Here is an 11492-nt window from a genome sequence, read left to right as displayed (position 1 = left end):
GATATGGTGAAATACTAGCTTTTACTCAGTCCAGTATAAATATGAATGTTCAGTATAAATCGTGGGTCGAGGATACTGTGAAGACGGCCTCTAACTTGGAGCCCTGCTAAATCTTGCTCTTTGCAACAACCTGCTCAGGTACTAATGAGTCGTTTTAATCAGGGAGCATCCAGACAGGCTTGCCTCTTAGACTCAAGCACCAGTAAAACTCACTTGCAATCTTCACCACTGCTGTATTTTCTCACATAAAAAAATTGCCAAATGCAAAAAGTCTGTTTTAGCTGCAACCCTTCTCCTGGTACCAAAATTATTTCAGGGCTTCGTGTAGCTTTGGTTTTATTGATGGCCACATTTGCAACTGGTCCATGAGTCCTTTACTCGACTCCAAACACTCACACAAGGAGAACTATTAACAGAAACACAAAATAAAACCAGATAAGTGCACATTTAACAACCATAAACCCACAAAAAATGACCAGGAAATATACAACACATCACCATAAAAGACACTTCCATTACAAAAAGTTTCACCACAACTCACGCTGAACTTCCTGGAGACTGTCTGAAGGTAAATGACCATGTGTGGAGTTGTGCAGAGTTCAAATGGATGTAAAACCTGCACTATTTCTCTCCCAGAGTCCAACAGCATGTGTGGCCTTATGCACTCTAACATTACCATGTGACTGAGAAGACAGTGTTTGACACCTGGCAGCCAAAACTCCACAACATGAAGTCCAGAAGTGTCTAAATGAAACCTTCTTGTTAAAATATGAACAGATAACATTCTTTAATTATCTGGACAAGAACATTTGGTGTGTGTTTGCCTCCTGCTCTACATGACGGGGTCGCAGCACTGAGCCCTCTGCAGGTCTGCAGGTTGTCCACACGGAGACAGAAAAGACCAAGATGCACCTGGCGGGTGTAACGATGTGTAACTCAATGGCGCCGCCTTGTGACCACAACCAGTAATATCAGGTGACTGTGTGAGCCCGTTCACACTCTGCTTCACCTTTGGATCAAATGTTTCACTGAAACCAAAACAACAAAGGACGAGTGTGTGTGTGTGTGTTTGTGTGTGTGTGTGTGTGTGTGTGTGTGTGTGTGTGTGTGCGCACGCACACACGCACGCAAGCATGGCCATGGACTCAGTCTGTTCTCAGAAAAGCACAGTCAGCAAGCTGTTATTCTGTAGCCATTGTGGATAAAATGTTATTTATGTATTTATTAGTGATTGGTTTAGACTAGGTGGGGGGTGACCATGGTTTAGACTTGGCTCTCCCTTGTTGGTGCACAGGCTGGTCCCAGCATCACGACCTCCAATCCGGTAAAGCCGAACCTGGAAAAGGTTCCTCCCTATTCTAGTCTCATGCGTGATCATCCCTCAGTGCAGCCTGTCCCTGTTGTGTCTATCTTGTCTATCCTCTACAATAGTGGCATTCAGAGAGAGCATCTCTTGTCCTTGGAGCTCCCTTATATGGAGTTGTTAGTGTGGTGCATGTAAGCTGTGTGCCCTCTTGCCAGACTTCTCTCATGCTCTCATGTGTCTAACCCTTCAGAACCTGGGGTCAGTGCTTGTATCCTGTCATTAACATTATGAAGCTGGCCAACTCTATAGCAATACATTTAAAGAATATGTGTCTGTCCCTGTAAATACAAAGCAGTGAATAAGGTACAAAATAAGGCACTATGAATAATAACAACATGATCTCCACACATCATAAGGCACTTGGAATAGTAATACTATATTCTTCACTCTTGGAATAGTAACACTATTTAGTTTAGCAGCAGTTTATACAGTTTAGCAGCTGATAATTGCTGCTCATCCAGGACTTTATGTCCTTAAGATAAGAGACTTGAAGTTTAGCCAACTGATTGGATTCATCTGGCTGTATATGTATAATTGTATAACTTGGTATCATCTGCATAACAGTGGAAATGAATGGAGTGCTTCCTGATAATATTAAATATAAGTCTGTGGCCATGACATCACTTCTGGGGGTGACTCACTATAGTGAACATCCTGTTGAGGGCAGCAGGTGATGAATTGCATCTCTAATAGTACATATTTTATCATTAAAGAAGCTGCTCGACTTTGACACTAGTGACATGTTTTAACATGTACAACACATCACGGTTTGGTGAAACCAAAACAACAAAGAACGAGTGTGTGTGTGTGTGTGTGTGTGTGTGTGTCGACATTGAACAACTTCTGGGATTGACACCAAACCTATGTAGCAAATAGTGTCTGAATAGATCGACCACCTGGTTACAGATCTATAGGTGATCAAACTCAGTGGGCAGGAGGCCGTCTGGACCAGGACTTTTCCCCACATTGAACTGTCTGATGACCTGAACCACCTCATCTTGACTTTATTGTCCAATAAGTGATGAAGACACTTTCTCTAAGAAGGAGCTTCACAGTAGCTGAGTGTGTTTGTAGTGTCTCATAAGCATGAGCACATGGTTCTTTAACCACAGCATCACTGCTTCTGAACAGAGTTCAGCATTTTACTTTGAACACGTTTTGGTTCAGATTTAAGAGCGTGGACCACATTTCCTCTGTTGTCTAATTGTTCATAATAAAAGTGATCTATTTGTGTTTTTATCTAAATTTGACAGTATCTTCTTCCAGTGTTTTTTATTTTAATAAACAGTTTCATGAATACATCAGAACTAGTGTGTGTTTTTAAGTTAAAGTCTTAAAGAAGTCTGTTATTCCATGTTTTGATGTTTCCCATAGTTTAATATCAGATTTAATGAGGATATCTGGTTACTATAAGTAGAATTAATTCTTTATCTCTTAAACTTTACTGAGGGTTCAGAGACACAGATGCTTTAACTAAAAGATGATCAGATCATCATTTGAAACTGGTCCATACCGGATCATTTTGAAGTTTGCGGATACATATATTCTGTCTACAGGTTTTTGTTTTGGAGTGAAATCTGGTGAAGTCAGTTCATTTACCAGAGGTTATCTTCTGGTCTCAGTTTCAAGATGGTTGTCATCTGACAGTGTCTGACTAGCATCTCTTCCAGCAGCAGCTTCCATCAGCCAGACTCCACCTTCATATGCTCTGCATGCTGCCTGCCTGCCCTGAGTTTGCCTTTGATAATGACAAAAAAGAATCAAAGAATTTCACTTCAATTCATGATAAATGTCACATAAAGAGACAAATGAAGGGACTACAGGGCTTTTACTTACTTACTTTACTAAACAGGAAGTGTCATTTAAAAACATTATTTACGTTTCCATTTTCCAAATATGTGACAGAATCATCACATATGGACTTTGAAACTATTAAATGCATGGACTCATTTTTCTGCATCACTCATAGACAACATGGGCCTGATTTTAGCAATATTATGTAGATGGAGACAGGCAGCCCTGGAAATCTGTTTAATGTGGGAGTTAAAGGACAAATTCTCCAAAAATAACTCCCAGATTCTGTACAGTGGAGCTGGAGGCCAGAGGAATGCCATCCAGAGTAGCTATATTGTTAGAAAAGGTGTCTCTGAGGTGTTTGGGGCCGAGCAGAATAACTTCAGTTTAGTCTGAGTTTAGCAGCAGAAAGTTGCTGCTCATCCAGGACCATCCATCCATCCATCCATTTTCAACCGCTTATCCGGGGTCGGGTCGCGGGGGCAGCAGTTTTAGCAGAGATGCCCAAACTTCATCAGGACTTTATGTCCTTAATGCAGACTGAAGTTTAGTTAACTGATTGGATTCATCAGGCTTTATTGATAAGTATAATTGGGCATCATCTGCATAACAGTGGAAATTAATGGATAATATTACCCAGAGGAAGCATAGCAATGTAAATAGTATCAGTCCAAGCACTGAACCTTGTGGAACTCCATGTCTGACTTTAGTGTGGACAGAGGACTCATTGTTAACATGAACAAACTGACATCGATCTGAGAAACATCAGTGATGAAAAGGTGCTGATGCTGCAGATGTGTGTGACTTGATGCAGCTTCCAGCTGATTCACTGCTGCTTCTGTGTTTTCTGTCTTTCTTCTTGTCACAAAATGTAGGAAACCGTTTCAAAGAGAGACAAACCAGAGGAAGACTTTTGACTCGGAGCTGCTCAAAGTGCAGAAGGACGAGGGGCCGCTGAGGTTGGCTCCGCCCAGAGAAGGTGTCCTCTATCACGTCCGCAGTCACCATACAAGCACCGCCGGTGAGCCGTCCGACAGCAGACTGTTTGTAGTCACCGCAGAGAGAAGAGACGCAGAAATGAGCGGAAGAGGCAAAGGAGGAAAAGGACTCGGTAAAGGAGGCGCCAAGCGGCACCGTAAAGTCCTCCGTGATAACATCCAGGGGATCACCAAGCCCGCTATCCGCCGTCTGGCTCGCCGCGGCGGAGTCAAGCGGATCTCCGGTCTGATCTACGAGGAGACCCGCGGTGTGCTCAAGGTCTTCCTGGAGAACGTCATCCGGGATGCCGTCACCTACACCGAGCACGCCAAGAGGAAGACCGTGACCGCCATGGATGTGGTGTACGCCCTCAAGAGGCAGGGCCGAACCCTCTACGGCTTCGGAGGTTAAACCTCATCCTGGTCCGCTGATGTTGAACCACAAAGGCCCTTTTAAGGGCCACTCACCTCCTCTAAAGTGTCTCTCCTGCTACAACTGATGGAAACTCTGCACATTAAAAGCACTCAGTGAAACACAGAACGTGATGCACAGAACAAGAAAATAACAATAACTACTAATTCTATCCCTCTATCTAAACACAACACACACATCTGCTGCTGTGTGTTCAGCTCCGTCAATAATCAAGTGTTCATGTTGTGGAGCTTTGCTCTGGTTTAGTGACACTATTGAAGGTCCTCTGGCTTCAGACTGGAGGTTCCTGCTGTCAGCAAAATTAAATCACAAACTACTATTAAAGACCAGCTGAAAAAGAAACTATGCTGGATTGTGAGCATTTCTAATTTTGCTCCTGCAAACTGTTTTGGTTGCTCACTCAGTGAGTAAAAACAGCTGTACTCACTCTTTTATGCACAGATTTGTTGCTTAGTTTTCCCTGCAGCCTCTAGCTAGTTGCCAAACCAACATCAGTGCTGACAACACACCCAGGGCTGTGTTTGTCCTTCACAGAAAGATAGTGAAAACTAATTTAAATGTTAAGTACATACCTCCACCTGCTGATGTTTCACTCACCTCATTCCAAAATATCAACTGATGCATTACATTTCACAAATATACACACATACACAGCACGTGTATAAAACAATCACCAGTGATTTTTAAAATCAAAAGACATAAATATAGAAAATGATTAACAAAGATTTGTCAAATGATGAAACATTTGTGTCTAAAAAGACAAGAGAAGTGACATAAAAATAGATAATGAAGTTAAACATTAAGTACAGAGTAACAGTGTCCCCCTCACCTGAGCTGTAATGTTAGCCGGCTCAAGGTGAGCTAGTGGTCAGGAGCACGAGCCTCTCATCCACACATTGATTCATGGTTTGTGTAGCTTGATAGAAAATATGACTACTGTGACTTCTTTTGTCTTTCTCTCACTAGAAGTACTGTGGGGCTCAGTACTGATCTCAGAATGTGAAGGAAAAGCTCTACTTTGTTTTTCATGTGGCCCATAACCTGGGTGGAAGGGTTTTCTTTTAATCACGAGGGGCAGTGAGGTGCTGGTAGCTACTTTAATACCTGACCACTGTTCCCCCAACAGCGTCTGTAGGTCATGATGCAGGCTACAGGCCGTCTGTCTGTCCTCTGCTCCTCCACACAGGAAAGGTTCATATCTGTCACAACCTGAACTCACATCAGTCACATGGCTGCTAGGTCACCACGTGCCCACAGTCAGAAATCAGCCAACCTGGAAACATCTGAAAAACACAAACTACATCCGTTTGTTTGCTTTTTCGTTTTCCTTGATCATGAAAAGTGTTATTTTCCAGGTGGTTTTGGTGACGACAAAAACAGAAACTCTGACCCATTTTTCAGCCTCCTGTGTGTTTTCAGGTTGAGTGAAATGACTGAGAGAACAGATGAAACACGGAGCCTGTAACACATATTGATTGTAGTGATGTCATCTTGTGTCTCTCTGCTCTTCTCCCAGTCTGTCTCTGTGTTCACAGGACCAGCTGCTTGATGATGGCGCGTGCTCTCTCTGAGCACAGCACTCTGACCAATCCTGTGCGAGCAACAGCTCACCTCATTTGCATGGAGCGCAAACAAAGGAGGCGGCTCGACGCTGTAAACTTCATAGTTGTCAGCAAAACTGCTCTGTAGTCAACATGCCAGACGCCGTGAAAGCTCCCAAGAAGGGCTCCAAGAAGGCCGTGTCTAAGGCCACCAAGACCGGCAAGAAGAAGAGGAAGACCAGGAAGGAGAGCTACGCCATCTACGTGTACAAGGTCCTCAAGCAGGTCCACCCCGACACCGGCATCTCGTCCAAGGCCATGCTGATCATGAACTCGTTTGTCAGCGACATCTTTGAGCGCATCGCCGGTGAGGCCTCCCGTCTGGCTCACTACAACAAGCGCTCCACCATCACCTCCAGGGAGATCCAGACCGCCGTCCGCCTGCTGCTGCCCGGTGAGCTGGCCAAGCACGCCGTGTCCGAGGGCACCAAGGCTGTCACCAAGTACACCAGCTCCAAGTAAGCAGCTCAGCTGCTCCTCCAACCCAACGGCTCTTTTAAGAGCCACCCACTTCAAGTGAAGACCACAAACTACCTTCCTCTCTCCCTCCTCCATCTCCTTTCTAGTCTTTCACTCTGACTGCTGTTTCTATGCTCCACAAACAGAAGCAGGTGTGGAAGCTCCTCCGTCTCCATGTGCTAAAAAAGTACACTGAGTGGACAGTCGCCTCCTAAAACCATATTTTTCACGACATAAATGATAAGCCCTCTTAGCCTGAAGCTTCTTTCCGCCACCACAAACTCACTCCTTCTCCAATAAACCAAACAAAAAGCGCCAAAGACTGTAGAACCTTTCCCTGTTTCTATTTTCCATATATGCATCCTGTGTCCATGTTTAGCCAGCAGAGGGCAGTATGAGCCAACAATGGGACATTCATTTATACTGGGTTCATTTGGAGAGGTTGTATATCCAACCTGTCTTTGATTATCTCATCAGGTCTGTATTCCAGATAACATTTCACATTAAAAGGAAAAGAAGCACTGTCCAAGCATAATTCTTTGAACTTTACATGAACTACTTATGCAAACAAAGATCATAAACATTTGCAAAACAAGAAACTGGTGTCAAATTCCAGTGTTTGATCATCACTGCTTCATTTCAGTGCATGTTTCCTGTCAGTCTCCTGTGTCTTACCTGACATGCGTTGCTATAATTTGTGGTGTTGCTGTTCTGTCCTTATAGAACTCCATGAAGCAGTTTTTTTCACTGTGTGTTTTCAGGAGTGAAGCACAGGTAGGTGACACACTTTGTGCACTGCACTTCCACTATATCCTTACATCCAGGGTATTTGCACCAGTCCTTTTCTCCACCCTATGAGGCCAATGGTCACTGTAATAGTAGACTCTGGCCTACAGAGTATAGTGGATGGGAGGAGAAACGTCTTCAAGTACCTTCAACAAGTCCAGTTGACTTTTGCTCAACTCCTCAGGAATAACTATGACCTGTACGACTGAATCTTCACAGACAGTCTGAACTTTACTTTACTGCAACCAACATCAAATTTATCTTTGCTAAATTGTAAAGATAAAAAAAGAAAATGATGATGAATGGTATGCTTTTGATCATATATAACCTTCAACACACACTACCAACATTTCATGCTGCCATGGTGATTCCATAATGGTTCACTGTTGCCTCAGGGCAAGAGTTGCATTTTAACAAGTTTCCATTATTTAATTAGCAAATAATTTACATTAAACTATCAAACATTAAGGTTTACTCACCTATTAGTGCGAATAAATTTTTTTCCAGATGGAAAGGGGCCAGGAAATTATGTTTTCAAACCCTTTTTGTGGAACAAAATGGCAAAGCTTTTTCCTTTGAAAGTCTGCAAAAAAGGGTTTCAATATGGCCTCCTGAAGGGCATGTGACAAATTAAAGCATTGTTATTAGATTATTTTTAGTATTTTAGAGATGTGAAAAATGGAAAGATGTGAAAGATGTAAAAATGGGGCAGGGGCAAGATAGGCATAAATAGAAAAAATAAGCAATAGTATGAAAACAAGACAAAAATAAGACAATAATACAATTAATAACATGAGTAACATGAGGAGAGTTGAAAATAAATAAGTGATTATTGCACATTAACATCAGCCAGTGATGCTGCTGTTAAAGAGTCTGATGGCTGATGGGAGGAATGACCTGCTCCTCCTTCTTGCAGGGTGGGGGCCTCCGCCTGCTGCTGAAGGAGCTGCTGAGGGCCCCCACAGTCTCATGCAGAGGGTGAGAGGGGTCGTCCACGATGGATTGGAGTTTCATTAACCTCCTCCTCTGGACAGAAGCGGCCCTCCTGACCGGTCCGTTCAGTCTCTTCCTGTCCCTCTCCCTGCTCCCTCCTCCCCAGCAGACCGCTGCATAGAAGACTGAAGACGCCACCAGAGTCATCAAAGGTCTGGAGCAGAGTCCTGCACGCTCCAAAGGACCTCAGTCTGCTCAGCAGGTGGAGACCACTTTGGCCCTTCTTGGACAGGACATCTGTGTTGTGTGACCAGTCCAGTTTGTTATTGATTTGGTATCATCTGATTGATTGGTATTTGTTATTAGAGGAGAAGATGCCCCCTAAACAAGAAGAACCATTCCAGCTCATCATCAGCTGCTGCCCCCAAAATACTAAACACTGAATCCTTTCAGCTCCATTTGAGAGTGGTTTTCATGATCAGCTCCATCAGGAGCTGGAGGTCCTTTTTGATCCCACTGCTTCCACAAAGCTGTCAGAACAAAGCCAGATAGTTGATCTGAGCTCTGTAGGATCTGAAGTGCTGCGTTACTCTGAGATCTCTCAAGTCCAGATCCTCACTGTGAGCACTGCAGAACACAAAGCATCTACTAGGCTGCCACAGACAGCTGCTGTCATCTACTGCTCAGTGTGTTTGCTCATCAACACTGACTGTAATTACAAAGTGTGACACAAACAAGTGGCAGCGAGCGCACAGATGAGCGGAGCACTTTCCTCATGTCAAAGTGTCCTGAGCAGCAGAAATGTGGACAGCCACGGTGAGCAGCTCTGACAGGAAGTCTGGCTCAAGGTCACCATGAGCCTCGTTCATCCTCACTGTGTTTGCTGCTCCCAGAATAAGTGTAGTTTATCACACAGTGACCATCAGCAGGCGCTTGTTTCTACTCGGAGTCCCTGAACAAACATGTGGGCCAGCTGCTAGACCACCTTTGGAGGAGCTCCGGTGCATTTGACAGTGTTTTAGCAGAGAAAGGAGAGGGAAAAGCTGCGGAGCGGTGCCGGCCACGACGGGGAGCAGGTGAGGTTTGGAGGCTCCCCGCAGTAAATGCAGAGAGCTCCGGAGCTGTGCGTGAGCTCAACACGGAGAGACAGTGGTCCGCTGTGGGCTCCTTCTCTGTCAGCCTCCAGCACTTGTCCCACAGTTAGTTGGAGCCTTTGATCGGGGAAGAGAAAACACAAGTGGCGGCGTTCAGACTGCTCAGAGGAGCCGCGGGCTGGGCTGACTCTCCACGGTTCTCATGGTGTGTTTAAGTTCCGCCTCCTGCTCCGGACTCTCCAACACTCCAGTCACACACTCCGACCGGTCCGTGTGCGAAGCGAGCGTCGATTGAACAATGGCAGAAGTGGCTCCAGCTCCGGCTCCGGCCGCCGCCCCGGCTAAAGCGGCCAAGAAGAAGGTCTCCAAGCCCAAGAAGCCCGCCGGCCCCAGCGTCAGCGAGCTCATCCTGAAAGCGGTGTCCGCCTCCAAGGAGCGGAGCGGCGTGTCCGCGGCCGCCGTCAAGAAGGCTCTGGCCGCCGGAGGCTACGATGTGGACAAGAACAAGGCCCGCGTCAAAACCGCCATCAAGAGCCTGGTGGCCAAGGGCGCCCTGCTCCAGACCAAGGGGACCGGGGCCTCCGGATCCTTCAAGATGAACAAGAAGGCCGAACCCAAGCCCAAGAAGCCGGCCAAGAAAGCCGCTCCCAAAGCCAAGAAGCCCGCAGCCAAGAAACCCGCAGCGGCCAAGAAGCCGGCAGCAGCCGCCAAGAAGTCCCCCAAGAAGGTCAAGAAGCCCGCGGCGGCGGCGGCCAAGAAAGTCGCCAAGAGCCCCAAGAAAGTCGCCAAGGCCACCAAGAAAGTCGCCAAGAGCCCCAAGAAAGCTGCCAAGAGTCCCAAGAAGGTGGTGAAAAAGGCCCCTGCAGCCAAGAAGTCTCCCGCTAAGAAGGTGGCCAAGCCCAAAGTCAAGAAGGCAGCAGCAGCCAAGAAGAAGTGAGCTGTCATCACTCTGCTCAACTAAACATCCTCAAAAGGCTCTTTTAAGAGCCACCACCATCCTCAGAGAGCCTCTTCCTGCTGCTGCTTCTTCCTCTCACTAATGTCACACATCACCACCATCATCATCATATCAGCACTGTTACAGTGAGGGGGGGGGCTGATACATTCAGACAAATACAGGCTTTTACAGCTTCTTTCTGCTCACAGCTGGATCTTCAATCTACTTCTCATTTATGCTTCATTTCACACTCACTCACTCATCGTTTCACTCTTTGTCACACTGGAACATTTCAGGACTTTCTCATCATCTTCTTGCCTTTATTTCTTTGCTCTTTCTTCTCACACACTCCTCGCTGGCACAACCACAAGGTAAAATCACCTTCTATTCAGCCTCAGCTCACTAATACACTTGTCACAGCAGCACAAGGAGAAACTCATCAAACAACAAGAGAAGAAAAACAGGAGCTCAAGTCACTGCTGTGATTAACAGCACCACACTCAGTGGACTGCTGCTTTTGGCCTCCATGAAGAAGAAACATTAAACACTACACCAGTGGAACATCTTCTCAGTGTACAACATGGGCCAGTAGAATACAGGATGGGATCAAGTCATCAAGTGCAGCAGCACAACACAACATAGAGGACAATCAGAATCAGAATCACTTTAATAATTGCTTTTTGTTACACACAGCTCCAAAAGAATAAGAATAAACTTCAAACACAAGTAAAATATAAATATATTAAAGTATGAATAAAAAAAAAAATGTATAAAAATTATTATTACAAATTATTACACAGAGGTAAATTACTGCACCAGGTGAGTCCAGAGTCTTAGAATAATAATAATAACAATAATAACAATAGTACCACTACTAATAAAAATATATAACAACATGCACAATCATAGTAAGGCACTGTACTATATAATACCAATAATACTACTACTACTACCAACAATAATATATAACAACATGTACACTCAGAGTGAGGAGATGTATTATATAAATTATAATAATAATGATAATAATAATAAATAATAATACAATATATACAACAACATGTACACTCAGAGTGAGCTTGTGCTTCTTTTAGTCGGCACACATCATGCAG

The 11492-nt window shown here is 44.7% G+C and overlaps 3 protein-coding genes across 3 annotated transcripts; all 3 read left to right on the top strand.

Annotated features, from left to right (window-relative positions):
* Positions 1-4216: 4216 nt before the first annotated feature.
* LOC139224705 (histone H4) lies at positions 4217-4604 on the top strand. The gene has a single exon (XM_070856016.1). The coding sequence runs from the start codon at positions 4238-4240 to the stop codon at positions 4547-4549; it is 312 nt and encodes a 103-aa protein (XP_070712117.1). The 5' UTR covers positions 4217-4237; the 3' UTR covers positions 4550-4604.
* A 1650-nt stretch (positions 4605-6254) lies between these two features.
* On the top strand, positions 6255-6650 carry LOC139224688 (histone H2B 3-like). Its single transcript, XM_070856015.1, has one exon. It carries the CDS (start codon positions 6265-6267, stop codon positions 6631-6633), a length of 369 nt encoding a protein of 122 aa, XP_070712116.1. The 5' UTR covers positions 6255-6264; the 3' UTR covers positions 6634-6650.
* Positions 6651-9703: 3053 nt separating this feature from the next.
* LOC139224270 (histone H1-like) lies at positions 9704-10400 on the top strand. The gene has a single exon (XM_070855987.1). The coding sequence runs from the start codon at positions 9742-9744 to the stop codon at positions 10378-10380; it is 639 nt and encodes a 212-aa protein (XP_070712088.1). The 5' UTR covers positions 9704-9741; the 3' UTR covers positions 10381-10400.
* The last annotated feature ends 1092 nt before the right edge of the window (positions 10401-11492 follow it).

The sequence above is a fragment of the Pempheris klunzingeri genome, chromosome 3, assembly GCF_042242105.1.
Source record: "Pempheris klunzingeri isolate RE-2024b chromosome 3, fPemKlu1.hap1, whole genome shotgun sequence".
NCBI lineage: Eukaryota > Metazoa > Chordata > Actinopteri > Acropomatiformes > Pempheridae > Pempheris > Pempheris klunzingeri.
Note: the sequence above shows the minus strand (reverse complement) of the source record. Positions and strands in the feature narration are given on the sequence as shown.